Below are 14,296 nucleotides of genomic sequence, written 5' to 3' on the forward strand. Positions count from 1 at the left end.
AAACTTCCCTATAAAGACAAAGGGTTGCAAAGGTAACCTACAGAGAATTAACATGCTATAATAGCCTCACCCAAAAGCCACTAATTTGCTTCAACAATTCCAGTTTTCTTTCTTATTTAATTTTTTATGCCTGAACTCCTTCCAAGACTTCCCACAAAGTTCCAGCACTCTGACTTCCAATTCCCCCTAAATACCTTATGTTCTTGTGTTTAATCATCATCTCTAAATGAAGTTTAAGCATTTATAGCTACATCAGCAACATACCCATCTCTTTGCTCAACTCCAAAATGTTGAAATTTAGAATGTGAACTCAAGGTAGTTTTAGTAAAGCACACATTGAGTCAACAATAGTGGCGAACTGCAGCAGCAGGGGTTTTATTGTATACTGCCTTGGGTACTTTAAAGTCCTATGGTAGCTCACAGAGTTTTTAGAAATCAGTATTAGTATCTGTAACAAACTGAGAATTTATTTCTAATTATTAAGTGAATGTCAATTATGTTTTACCTGTTCAAATTAAGCATTGACTAATCCATTGTTACTTTGCAAGAATTCTTGTTTAACACAGCAAGTTAATGACGATACTATTTGGATGACTACTTTCAATGTAGCTTGTTGCTGTAAACGATTTCTAGGAGGCAGTTTTCAAAACCACATGCTTTGGAAGAGCCACCCCAAAAACACTTACTTGGAAGCCAGCCCCACCAAATAAACCTGGTTAGGATTGTTCCTAAAGTTTTGTATGTTACTCCCCTCCCTTATTTAGGCCAAAGTAACAGTTTAGATACACTTTCTCATTAACTCCCATTCCATTCTTCAAGTATTGCATATGCATATGAAAATGCATATAGTTGTATGCTGTAAGTAAAATTTCCTCATCCTCCCATACCAAAAATAAAATAAAATGCAGAAGTGGTTAAATTAGCCATCCAAATGTTTGCCAACTTCCAGAACTAGGGAAGGGGAGCAGTTTTTTCATTTCATCAAGACTTTGATACACAATAGCTCCCAAGTTCATTTAGGATGCACACTGGCCTCTAAAATGTTAACTTTTCTAGATTTATGTACATATAAAAATCTTTTAATATTTCATGGGCTTCCTATAATTTTACTCTCCATCCAAGAACACACATACTCGGTCAATATGTATCCTGGTCTAAAAGGTCATTTGTTATTCTTGTTAGGTGCAAAGTCGTATCTGACCCATCATGACCCCATAGACAATGATCCTTCAGGCCTTTCTGTCCTCTACCATTCCCCGGAGTCCATTTAAGTTCACACCGACTGCTTCAGTGACTCCATCCAGCCACCTCCTTCTCTGTCGATAAGGTCATTACTGAACAACAAACTGCTCAGTTAAAATCTTTTTAAATGGCCTCTAACCCCTAAATGCATGCATTTTTAAAAAAGAAACCACTAAAATTTTGTTATTTTAAAAGGATTAAACATCCATGATAGAAATCTGATAAGATTTTCAACAAAATCTGCAGACCAGTCTCGAATATGTATGAAAAGATGTTTCCCAGGACCTACAGTACCAAGAATATTTATGCAAGTAATCCCACCTCAAAAACTAAAAGAAACAAGATATAATCAGCCAATGAATGAGGAACAGGACCAAGAAGCAGCAGTTTAATTGCATTGCTTACCAAGAAAAGCTATGCTGAAATTCAAGGATGAAATAATTACTAAATCCCATCCTCCATGTACTAAGTTTCTTAATTCAACCAATTCTTCAAACAAAAGCATGACTTTAAGTTTCTGTATTTTTATTCTTGCAGGAAAGGAAAAGCACCCAAACGATTGACAATTATAGTTCACAACTTGGAAAATAAAGGGAAAAGCTTCATTTCCTATTCATTCCCCCAAAACACAGTACTTTATTGGCCTTTCGACAAATAAAAAGAGCCTGCTGTTGAAACACACCAGACAATTAAAATAGATAGCATAAATCTTCAGAAAGACAGTTTTATTAACAGAAAGCTTAGTAATTTTAACAATGAAATACAATTATGTCACTTTTTAAGAGTGTACCATCTTGGTACCTGTCAAAGCAATTTCCAATTCATGAATCTGGTTATGCAGCCACCTCTTCATTTTAATACCTTCACTCAGTCCTTCAAATTACTGTACTGCAAAATACTCTGCGGATGTAGTATTCAACAGGTTTTTACATCTGTCTTACACACTGGATGAACAGAACTGTTAACTGCTTGTATTTCTACATCATGCTAGGCTGTGCACTTCAAATGTTCCATCATACAAGACTCAAGTAGACATACTTTTTCTTCAACTGAGAAACAGAACAGCTTAAAATGGCTTTAAATACAATGATTTGCAGAAGATTTTTCAGACTAGTATAATCTTTGCATTTATTATTTTCTAATAAAGGACAGTTAAAAAAAATTCTACTTTGATTTTCTGTATCACTGCATCCTGTCTTCCCTTAAAAAAAAAAGAAACCTCTACTGAAGAAAGTGACAATTCTACATAGAATTAAACAATGTTCTCTATTGGAACAACTGTAAGGGACTCAAGGAATGTAGGAAATTTTCAAAATTTTAATTTCATAAATGATCCACAGCAGTAATTCATAAGATTTTTGGAGTCGTAGTGACACAAATGATTGCTAACATTAACACTCTGCATAAACCCAAGCTCATCCCTTAGATTTCATTATTAAACCAAGAGGTTCTGTATGAGCGTGGTTCAAAAAGTTACACAACATATACAATGTACAAAAACCAAGTGATGAGCATCCTATCCAAATGTAACATACAATCCTAAAAAATTCCATCCATTTAAACAATCATATGTTCAAGTTGAGGCTTTGTATGGCAGCTCTACGTATTCGGTAAGAACTAAAAGTTATTCCATTAAAAACTGGAATTTTACACAGTTCAATTCATATACAGGAAAACTGCCTGAACATTTCTCAATGAACATAATTCTGCTGTCCATATACCAAGAATCTCTGAAAAATAAAGTACATAAACCATCTGTGTAACTGAGACTTTATTCAGTTGCAAAGTAAGGTAGGACTATAAACAAAACTTTGACCTGTGTTCACAAATCAGATTCAGTCAACTTTTAATCAACTCTAGAAATAGCTACTTCTCTATTTTGTAATGGCTTACTATAGCACCCACCAATGACATCACTAACTTCATCATGACAGTTTTCCTCATCCAGAATTTCATAAAACCAATCTAGACTCCTTGATAAACATGACTTGGCCAATTCAGCATTAGAAAACTTTCAGTTGATGAGAACAGCTCTTCTCCACATATCTGTACTGGTAGAACTACTAAAAATTTACCCTTGCAGCAGTTCATCTGTAAACAGTTAAACCAATGTTCCAAGTCTTATCAAAACAAATGTGAAGTTTAAACAATTTATAGGTTCTAATCTAGAACTACTATAAAACAATCTGAATGCATTCATCACAACACTAATATCTATTCTACAAACATTTAATAACCAGCTACCCTAAAACAAGTTTGACTTTTCTCGATCCTATGGGCCTGTCATTTAGATCAACAACAGCTGCCATTGCTTCATCACGAGACTCAAATGCAACCATTGCTTCACCAGTGGGCATTCCTTTCTCATTATATTTTAAGCATACTGAGCCTGGAATAACTTGGTAACCATAGAAGAAATCTAAAATTTCATCAACTGATACAGTAAAGGGCATATTCTGAACTTTAATGACAGTTGGTCCTGGCTTTCCAGAACCAGCTCCAAAACCCGGTGGACCAGTAATATGCAAATTCCCAGGGCCAGGTCCAAATGCTGGAGGTCCACTTAAATGTCCAAGTCCGCCACCAAGACCAGGAGGTCCACTTCCAAAACTAGGAGGACCAGCTAAATTACCAGGCCCATTTCCAAAATTCTGTGGGCCCCCTCCAAATCCTGATGGCCCACTTAAATTACTAGGTCCCCCTCCAAAGCCTGGGACATCAATTCCTGAACCAGGCAGGCCAGGCAAGCCACTACTTCCAATAGATGGCATTCCTGGTCTGGAATCACCAAAACCACCACCTCCTATTCCTGGAGGTGGAAGGGGGGGACCAAACGCATTAGAGCCACCAAAGTTACTGGGAAAATGAAAAGGAGGGCCGCTGCTTGTATCTTTTGATGCACTACTTATGAAAGAATGATCATCTCCACCAGCATTCTGTACTCCAGGCAAAGGTGTGTTTCCTTGAATTTTCAACATTTTTTTCCCTTGGGAGGGAGGATTTCTCTCAATTTCTCTCATTTCTTCAGGGGATATCACTCTTAGTACAACTTCTCTTCCATTCAGTTTCTTGCGATGTAATCGTTCTGACTTGCGAGCATCTTCTTCACTTTTGAACTGGACCAGTGCTTGTCCTAAACCTTGACCATTAGTATCAACAAGAATCTGTACAGAGTTCTCTTCCACTGCTAGTCCATCTAAAAACTGGATGACATCCATTTTGGTAATGTTATAGGGGACATTGGATATATGAGCACATAGTTTCAAAGGGCCAGTCTCCGCTTCTGTACTCATCATAATTTCTCGCTGATCATAGTTGAAGTTCTGAAGTCTTTTCCGAATCATATCTATCTTTTCTAACATAGCTTTTTTAGTGATGGGATGAACCTGAATAAACCGATTTCCTATGTACTGCTTATGATGACATAAAGCTGCTTTGTAGTCAGTTTCATTTCTGAACTCAACAAAACCTTCGCCAAGTGCTTTCCCATTGGGTCCATAAGCTATGTAAATACTGTCTTCCACAATATCTAACTTTTTAAAGAAATCTATAACATGTTTGTTCTCTGATTCAAAGGGAAGACCTTTTAAATAAACACAAAACCCTTGGTCATGTGGAGACCTAGATCTTGACCTTTTCTGACCATTAGGAGATTTAGACATGCGAGTCTGAGGAGAAGGATGGTTTTGTCCAGAAGGACCCATAGTTTGCTTGAAAGTTATATGGCCTCCAGCAGACACCCACTGTCTCTCTGTTGCAGGACTAACTTCAACATAGCGCTGAATCATCAGCATCCTGTTTCGCTTTAAGGCTTCAAATGTATCTTGAGGAGAACAAAATTTAACTAATCCATTTCCATTATTGCGTCCAACATGATCCTTTAGTATATGCACTGCATCCACTCGGAGTCCATGGAAAAAGTCTTTGACATCAGTTTCTGTTGCTGAAAAGGGCATCCCATGTACACTTACATACAAGTCATCTGGATTGATAGGAAGTGATTTCACATTACTTTGGGAACTGATCTGAATTGGATTCATGGGACTCATAAACAATGGGTTCAAATTACTGCCCAAATTCATTGCTGTTCCTGAGCCATTCATTCCAGCAGGCAAAGGTGCTACAGGTGGAGGATTCAGAGGCGGCATTCCTGATAAAGGAGGCATAGATGTCATAGGTGGCACGGGAGGCACAGGAGGTATTGGGGGAACAGGAGGAACAGGAGGCAATGTAGGCACAGGAGGTGGGACAGGTATGGGAGGAATAGAAGGCATTGGGGGCAATGATGGCAGAGCTGGGATAGGAGGTATTGGTGGAGGTGGTACTGTGTTCATTGGTGATGCTGTACTTGGTATAGTGGAGCTAAATGTGGGACTTCCAAATGTAGTACCAAGACTGAGAGGAGCAGTTCCCATACTGGCAGTAGAGAATGTTGGTATGTTTTTGTTGCTTTCATGAACTGAAGTAGCTGCAGTTACTACACTAGGAGAAGGACTGTTAAAATTAGGTACTGTAGTTGGAAGGGTCACCCTGCTACTGATTCCAGAAGTAGGTGGTGGCCCAGACCTGCTAGCATTTGCTGGCGGCATATCTAAATTTGCAGTTTCAAAACGTCTGCGACTGAGTTCTATCATATTCTGCATTTCAGTCTTACTGCTCAGCAACAGTGTTACTTTGGACCCTTTAATAGTACCACCTGTGCGCATCATACCAAGCCTTGCATCTTCATCAGTGGCAAAAACGATGAAAGCCTCACCCAGCTCACCCCCTACAATATGAACGCCCCCATCAGGAATGGTCAATCCAGAGAAGAAGTGGCGAATGTCCATAGTCCCCGCCACAATTGGGAGACCTTGTAAGCGGATGACCACAGCCATGCTGCGTTGAAACACACACACCTGCAGATGAGAAAAGGTAACGGCTAGGTCAGACTATTTATGACACATTATAACCTAGACAAGCCTTTAAATGCTCAAGGATCTTGAGCAAATTTACAATTTAGGTCCTTATTCCTATAGCATTTTCTACCATGTATTTTAGAAGCAAAATTGTACAAAGTCTTTCCACTAAATTTCAGTTTGAAGTGTTAAAAACCTGTGAGTTTGAATCCAGTGAAAAACTGGTACAAAAACAAAAAATTGCCAAAAAAAAAAAGGGCCTGGGAGAAAACAGAGTTTCAGACCTGCAAAGCATAATCCAATTCACTGATTGCACAAGCAAAAAATTTGCATCCATTTCAAATTCTGGTACAACACAAAACTTTAGAAGCCAGCATGAAAAATTTAGGGTTCAGCTTCCACAGAGGACTTAGAGCAAAATTTCTGTCAGCATCACTTTTCTAGGCACTCAAGCATTGGAGCACCTGGAACCTTTCTAGCCAAATTTCAAATTAAAATCTATTTACTATTTTTTAAACAAACAATTCTCTCCCTCAGCTTTGTACTTCATTTTCATTCATTTGCAGTAATCAAAACAGCCAGCTTGGTGTTTAGATGAAAAATTCTAGAATTCATAGACCCTGCAGAAAATCTAATTCCTCAGAAATGTTTTCAAACTCAACCAGGAGCCAGTGATGAATGTCTTCTCTTGGCCCCTAAAAGCAGCCTGATATTTTCTTATATCTGTTAGTATAGCATTTCAGTCAGCTCTGCAAATATTCAACCATTCTGAAAGCATTCATACAGCTACCCTAAGACTTTGATTAAAGATAGAAAAATCACTGAGCAAAGAAATAAAGCCATACTCAAGACTGCAAACATTACAGTACTGGTTGCTGTTTTTTAATATGCAAGTTTACGGCCCAAAAGTGCTTAGAGCTACTCTTCTGTTCTGATATGCAATGATATTATGCCAAACAAAAATAAATTTACAAAACAAAACAAACAAAAACAGCCCCCCCCCAACCCCAGCAAAATACTTTTTAAGAAAAGGAATTTTTTAATTTTTTTAAAACTTAGACGATTCAACTCATGAGAACTGTTTTTTTTCCATTTATGGTTGCAGAGAAAATCAATACATCCAGGATTAATCTGAAATGCTAAAGCAACCAAGAACTAAAACTATGAATTATAAACTGTTCAACTGATGTGCTAGGAACATCAGACTTATAAATCCATCCTTTCTGATACAATAGCTTCCAAAATGGCTAAATTAAAGTTTGTTAAAACTTTAGCTTGATAATAATATATCCCAACTGTGCAAAATTAGACAGCAAAGAGAACTTGTTATCTCTTAAGTGAGAAACCAATATACTTCAGAGTATTCACCAAAAATCCATACAGCAAGTCTGGTTTACATCTCCTTTAAAACATGTTTATCATAAAATCTAAACAGGCAGTTTTGAAAATTATCTTCAGATTTCACTTCACTTCCATTAAAATACCTCACAATCCTTCAAACAGTTAGTGAAGGACTGCATTGTAATGGCTATTACTGATGTCACAAGAGATACCAAGTAGTAGACAGTAACAAGAGAATAACTACAAGTGAAACTAGATTGAGACTTGTTAAAGGTTTGTGAAACCACTGTAGAGCCTTATATAACAGGCTTGATGTACTACCAAAATACTGTTATAAATTTAGTAAAAAATAAACTCAAAATCAGTCCTACATTCTAGGGAAAATTATCTTAAAAGGATTTGTAATTTGTGGTAATATTTCCCAAATAATATGTACACTAAACGTATTATTCATTAGTATTTGAGATAGTCCATGTATTTCTATGATTTTTTAAATAATTCAGTGACAAATTTCTGCTGTGCCAATTCTAAATCAGACTACCACCTATTGCTGTTTTTCCAATCATCATTAAAACATTAATAAAAGCATTCAAAATCAGCTCCAACTGCTCAGACTTTGGGGATTCTTTTAAAGGACAGTAACAAGCATTCAATAGTGGTTGGAACACTGATGAAGGTCCAAGGAGATCTAAGTTCAAGTCTCCATTGCATGATTTTAGGCTGGTCACTATTTCTGAGACTAACTTACTACACAAAGCTATTTTATGAGACTAAAATAGAGTAAAGGGTCCACATAAACCATCCTAAACTCCTTAATCTAAGGGCAAAATTAAAGTCTAATAAAAAATTAGCAGCTTTACAATTTTCAATTCTGTTAAGCTCTAATTTTATATAACTGCAATAAGAGTTGCAGACCGTAAATTTCAGAAACTAAAGCACTAGAAATGCATGTCATGTAATATCTGTATTTTATGGAGGTTCAGCAATCTTAAAATGCAGAAACGTTGAGACAGTGCACAATCTATTAATCTCCATCCAGCTTGTGAAGAACCATGGGTAATGCTACTCAGTGTTCAATAGTATGCAGATTTATGACACTTCACAATACTGTGTCTAGCAGCTGGGCCTAAACTGCTAAACTGCTGCAAACACTTCATGTTTCTATGCACACGTTTAAATAATGCAGACACTATTAATTGTTGTGCAGTAGTAATGACTGTGTTGTATTATTCAACACAATTTATTATTTCATTTACCAACATATTCATACTCAATTTTTCCCTTAAGTGGGATATCAGAGTGGCTTTCAGCAATACTGTATGTTTGCTTCTAGAGCTTTCCCTGCAACTTTGAGCAGGCCTGAGGTAAACAAAATTATCTGAACTTGCTTACATGGTTTACCCATAAAGGGTTTTTAGGACAGAATACAATGTTTTGGGGCTGTCTTCCTATATCCAACATGCATGTCTGGGGTGCTGATTTTTCCACATTCTTGTTTGCACTAGCAGCCCCATCCTAGGAAAGATCATTTCTTGAATAACAAGACACAAATGGAATAGTAGCTCCATAGTTCAGGATACTGCATTACATGAGAGGAATAAACATGAAACTCTGCTTGCAGAAAACACAGAAGGTCATGTTCAAAAGCAATGGAGAGGAAAATCCCATGCATCATGAACATATGGCTGGGTACGGTTCATAATATCCGTAGTTTACAAAACTGCCTAGACTCAACAAATTATCTAACTAAAATATAAGGTCATATATCTCTCTTGTGGCGCAGAGTGGTAAGTCAGCAGAAATGCTGTCTGAAGCTGTCTGTCCATGAGGTTGGAGTTCAATCCCAGCAGCCGGCTCAAGGTTGACTCAGCCTTCCATCCTTCTGAGATCGGTAAAATGAGTACCCAGCTTGCTGGGGGGTAAACGGTAATGACTGGGGAAGGCACTGGCAAACCACCCAGTTTGCCATGCAAACGCTAGAGTGGGGGTCATCAACCCCCGGTCCGCAGCCTGGTACTGGGCCACGAAGGCCCCGGTACTGGGCCGCCGGCAGCCGCGTATGCCTCCCCCCCAGCGAGAAGGAAGGGAAGAGGCAGGAGCGGCCGCTGGCGACGCAAACACGCATGCGTGCAGTTGCCGCGCATGCCCGTCTCCGCCCCCTGGTGGCGAAAACGTGCATGTGCGGCAACTGCGAGCATACGCGTTATTGCCACCTGGTGGCAAAAACACGCATGCGCGGTCAACTGCGGCACACGGGCCATCGGCTCTCCCCTCACCCCCGGAGGCAGTCCCTGACCTTAGAAAGGTTGGGGACCGCTGCGCTAGAGGGCGTCACTCCAAGGATCAGAAATGACCCAGTGCTTGCACAGGAGATACCGTTACCTTTTTATCTCTAGTTTCTCTTTTAGACAAGGGAAATTAAGAACTGTTCATACATAGCCATGTTCATATTTTTGGCAGAATTAACCAGACAATCAGCTGGGGGGGGCACAACAGCTTCCAAATATAAGCATATTGTAGTTGACTGACATTGAGGAAGTCAGATAAAATACCTGACAATTGAACTAAACACTTCTAGTTCCAGATATTACTATTAATACTACTTTTAATAAATTTACATCTAAGTGTGTCTGGTGATTTTTTTTCAGACTGAAAGCCAAGGAAGAGTATATATAATATATATATTATAACAAAATAACAGCATCAAATGAGAGGCCTAAGAGAAGACTGCTTCCACCAGCATGGTCATTCAAGACCCCTGTTTTATTTTTTGACAAGCAGGTGAAGTGGTTTCCTAAGAATCTCGGAAGAAGAAAATAATAAGGTTCTTTTTATCTAGATGGGCCAAGATAGATTTTGACAACCACATGGCACTTGTTATACACTAGGAATTGTAAAAATATTAAACAGCTATGTACTAAAGACATGAACAAAAATATTTACAAAATATATACAACTAGACACTGAAAGAAAACGAAACTTTTGGTGACTGAAATTTTAAAGCTAATTTTATATGTCAGAAATAATAATATTCCAGAATACTTTGAAATATCCAAGTGTATTTAAAAAGCATAAATATTTCTTCAAAGTATCTTACCTGCAGACAGAGGTGTTTTTTTCCTTAATAAGTAGCAGAAGTCAAGTCAATCCTGTGGGCAACCAACTAAAACCAACTTTTAGACTGCAATAAAGAATAAATGGAGGCAAAAATCAATGTAGGTAACATACAACTAAAGTTAGCAGTCCAGAATGAACTGTATATTATGAAAAGTTTGAAGAAGAAATACCATAAGACATTCCCCATACATGGCAACCACAAGTTGGCAACTTACATTGTTCTATAATTAAATGAAATTATTTTTATTGTAATAATATAAATATTCCCAACATCAGACCACACCACCACAGCCAGAATACATACATGTTATGCAACCTCAGTCTCTCAAGCTTGCATTTTCTCTTCAGCAATCTAAACCTGTCAATACAGATTTTTAAAAAAGAGGTACATTTAACTATTTTCTACTAAGAAACAGTTAAATGCTAATCTGGTGAACAGGGCACCATTTCTATGCCTTCTGACCCATTAATAAGCACTTAGAGAAGCCAAAGACTTAATATGCTTTCCAAGCCCTGCAACATCTAGTAAAACCAAATAAAACTCAAAACATTTACAACCCATTTCCTTCCACTCAATTTACCTTAACACGATCACATCTTTTCAGCTGAGGGCTACAAAACCCCTCATTTCATACCATGTGATTCACAACTGAACAACTAAAACACAGCATTTCATAATCCAACATTCAGAAGGTATAAGGCTGGAAACATGCACAATCCTAAAGTTCTCTGGCAACCCATACCTACAACTCCAGAAACTTCATCTCATTTAGAAAGAAAACAAGGAAAAAAGTTTGTTGCTCTTTTCTTATGAACGATCACTTCACAAGCAGTGATGCAAGTAGATCTATATGTTATTGTGTCCAAGCAGATATTAAATAAGCTTTGTGCTTACCACAAGAGGTTAGCTATAATTTTTTCCCGAACAAAAGCTTTCAAAACAGACACCAACATCACCACAAATATGAAATATACACATTTCCACACAATTGTAATTCGAACATCACCCTTTTTGGCTGCAAATCTCAGAATTGTCCAGAGGACCCAAAACATATGGTTGAATACTTGATTCCCAAATCAGGCAATTTCAAAAGCTAACTTACAACACAAGGACAAAATGTTTAAGTAGAGATATGGCACAAACACACTTCATCAAACCTCAAACATTTCACATATTTTCAATTAAATAAAGCTATCCAAGTGATAATTTTTGTATAATTCTGATTTTTCTCCCCTTTTAAATTTATTGGTAGCATTGAGATGAGAAGTTTACCAAGTGGCCATTACACAAAATACACGCAGCAGTACAAAAAGACACCCAAAACTCATCTCCTCTTGAGATTCCTACTGAACTCCAGAAGCCATAAACCAACATGTTGAATTTTCCCCAACAGTTCTATGGTTTTATGCTGCATGCATACTTCCAAGTGAGTATGTCTAGGCTACAAGTCAAACCACATAAAAAATCACACCACTAGACATCCCAAGACATTTTGCTACATTAATGTATGTTTCATCATAATTCCACTGCCCAATATATGGTGTATACAAGACAACTGACTTCCAACAGCTACATTTATTTTCCAAAATGTGCACCAACGCCTTGCACAATCTAAATAAATCCCTGTTTATTCTTGGAGTAAAAAGAACATTCTCAGGTACAATAGTTCACCACTAAATATTTTCCTGGTCCCGTATCTAAGCAATGACAACTAAATAGTTGATTTGTTCCTGTGCTTGCCCTGGGATTGGGAGAAGCACAGGAATAATGGAATTCACTGGGAAGTACAAAACTGGTATGCAAATAAAACTGACATCTGAAATGCAAAAGAACCTAATTTCTAACAATTCTATCAAAAACATTTAATCAGTTTGTACCTAGTAAAAGTATGCCAATCGATAGCCTAGTAGGTTCATTGATGCCTCCCTTTATATTGTCTGCACGAGATACTTATACATGCAGTTATGATACATAACAAAATTTCTTTGTAGTAATTCCCAAAACTGGAAATAAGCAACCAATGAAATACAGCACGACACAGATCTTCTATTTTATATAATCAGCTTTCAAATGGACACACTAGAGTCTGAGCAGTTAATCCGTCTATCATCTCTCCTTAAGGATTCGTTCTCATAACCTATAATCTTAACAAACATGCATGAAATAAAAATCACCCTAGGATTCTCAAGGAACCATCATGAACGCCACACGAGTAAACGAACATCTACCAATTTCATTCAAACCGCAAGTTATTTGACCAAATAAAACTCATATAGCCCAACGAGAAGGTTCGCGCACATCGCTATATGACACTTCATAACGCCGGTTTAATGTTTGTTCAGAGAAAAAGGTCGAGAATTTAACGCCTTGCACTTCCAGCGTGGGGAAATGCCCCCCCCACAGCGTACTTTGCGACCACACCTGATTTTTAAAAAGCTTGCGGAAAGGTGACAAAATATACAGAGAGCTATAGCAAAGTATTGAAAATTCAACAGCATTGTTCACATTGTTCATAAGTAGCATCCCTTCGAAATCTAAGCGAGGAAGAAACTTTATTCGGGTCGGCCGCCACAGAGAACGAGACAGTTTGCAGGAGCTCTGGTCGATGCACAAAATCCCCGCAGCCACGAGCAGGCCATTTTGTTTCACATTACAGAGACGGATTCCATTCGCCAGCCCTCTCCTAGGAAGGGCCCCCTCGGCACCTTTCTTTTCGCTGGACCCAACAATGCCGCTGAGCCTCGGTCCGAAGACAGCGTTAAAGAAGCCTTGCTTCAGGGGGCCGCCTGCGGAGAAAGCCACCGATACTCACCTACCCTCAAAAGGGTCATAAACCCAGGGGCCTAACAGTCAGCTCTTCAGGGACCCCGAAACAACACCGTCACACAGGCACGGCTACCGAGCCCCAATGCGCCGGGTTACAATGCCCTAGCGACGCTGAACACGAAGCACCTACCGGGCCCGCGCTCTGGACCGAGGCGGAAGGAGCCGCCCAGGCCCCACAGCCCCCACTGGCCTAATGCCCGCCCTCCTGCCTTTTGTGTCGCTACGGGGAGACAACGCTCGCTGGGACCGCTGCCGGCACAGAGACGTCCGGCCTCCCTCCCAGTCCCCGCGAGCCAGGGGCCCGGCGTGGGGAACGCCAAATCCTGCCCCAGGGGCCTGCAGGGGGGAAAGGAGGGTTAGAAGCAAAACTAACTCGTCACTCGGGCCCCGCTCCCCGCGCCGAGGCCAGCGCCAGCGACCGAGCAGCACCACAAAATGGCCGCCGTGCCGCGCCGCCCCCGGGCCGCCTGCAACGCCAAGTGGAGGTGTGGCTCGGCAACGGCGGGGAGGGAGAGAGACTTGGCGGGCGACTGCTTGGGAGAGGAGGAGGAGGAGCCTTGCTTTAGGGCCGCCTCGTCCACGGAGTTGCTTTGTTTATCTAACGCCTCTGGCAACTCCGGCATGATCCTTTTGCTGGAAGCAAAAAGCTCTGTACGGGGGTGGATAGTTTGTAAACAGTAGGTCCGGTGAAGTACAGAAATCGCTAGCCCGCTTTTATATAGGATCCAAAATCCAAATGTATTTAGTTCGGCTATTGAGCCATTTGTATAGATTACTTTGACAGGGAATAAATGGTTGGCCTCCTCCTAGTTAATCGTTTTTGACTCGCAATCTGTGAGGTTGTTTCTGAATAGCTGGGTCTGAGCGGGCG

At 39.4% G+C, this 14,296-nt stretch overlaps 2 protein-coding genes across 6 annotated transcripts in view; both read right to left on the bottom strand.

Moving 5' to 3' along the window:
• CPNE1 (copine 1) overlaps positions 1 to 13,930 on the bottom strand; it is a 58,956-nt gene extending 45,026 nt beyond the window's left edge. For 2 of the 5 annotated variants that reach the window (XM_077335191.1, XM_077335195.1), the window contains exons 1-2: positions 13,799 to 13,902; positions 10,579 to 10,662 (exon numbers count right to left, since the gene is read on the bottom strand). The gene's annotated coding sequence lies outside the window, so the exon portion shown is untranslated. Of the gene's footprint in view, positions 1 to 5,998; positions 6,140 to 10,578; positions 10,663 to 13,411; positions 13,437 to 13,798 lie in introns of those variants that run through there. The other 3 variants (XM_077335192.1, XM_077335194.1, XM_077335193.1) reach the window with 3 other exon arrangements.
• Positions 1,747 to 6,119, bottom strand: RBM12 (RNA binding motif protein 12). The gene has a single exon (XM_077335190.1). The coding sequence runs from the start codon at positions 6,117 to 6,119 to the stop codon at positions 3,483 to 3,485; it is 2,637 nt and encodes an 878-aa protein (XP_077191305.1). The 3' UTR covers positions 1,747 to 3,482.
• Positions 13,931 to 14,296: the final 366 nt, after the last annotated feature.

The sequence above is a fragment of the Paroedura picta genome, chromosome 4 (genome assembly GCF_049243985.1).
Source record: "Paroedura picta isolate Pp20150507F chromosome 4, Ppicta_v3.0, whole genome shotgun sequence".
In the NCBI taxonomy this organism is placed as follows: Eukaryota; Metazoa; Chordata; class Lepidosauria; order Squamata; family Gekkonidae; genus Paroedura; species Paroedura picta.

Bases quoted from the DNA above. Each gene is read 5' to 3' on its own strand.
- RBM12 (XM_077335190.1), bottom strand. From the start codon at position 6,119: ATGGCTGTGGTCATCCGCTTACAAGGTCTCCCAATTGTGGCGGGGACT.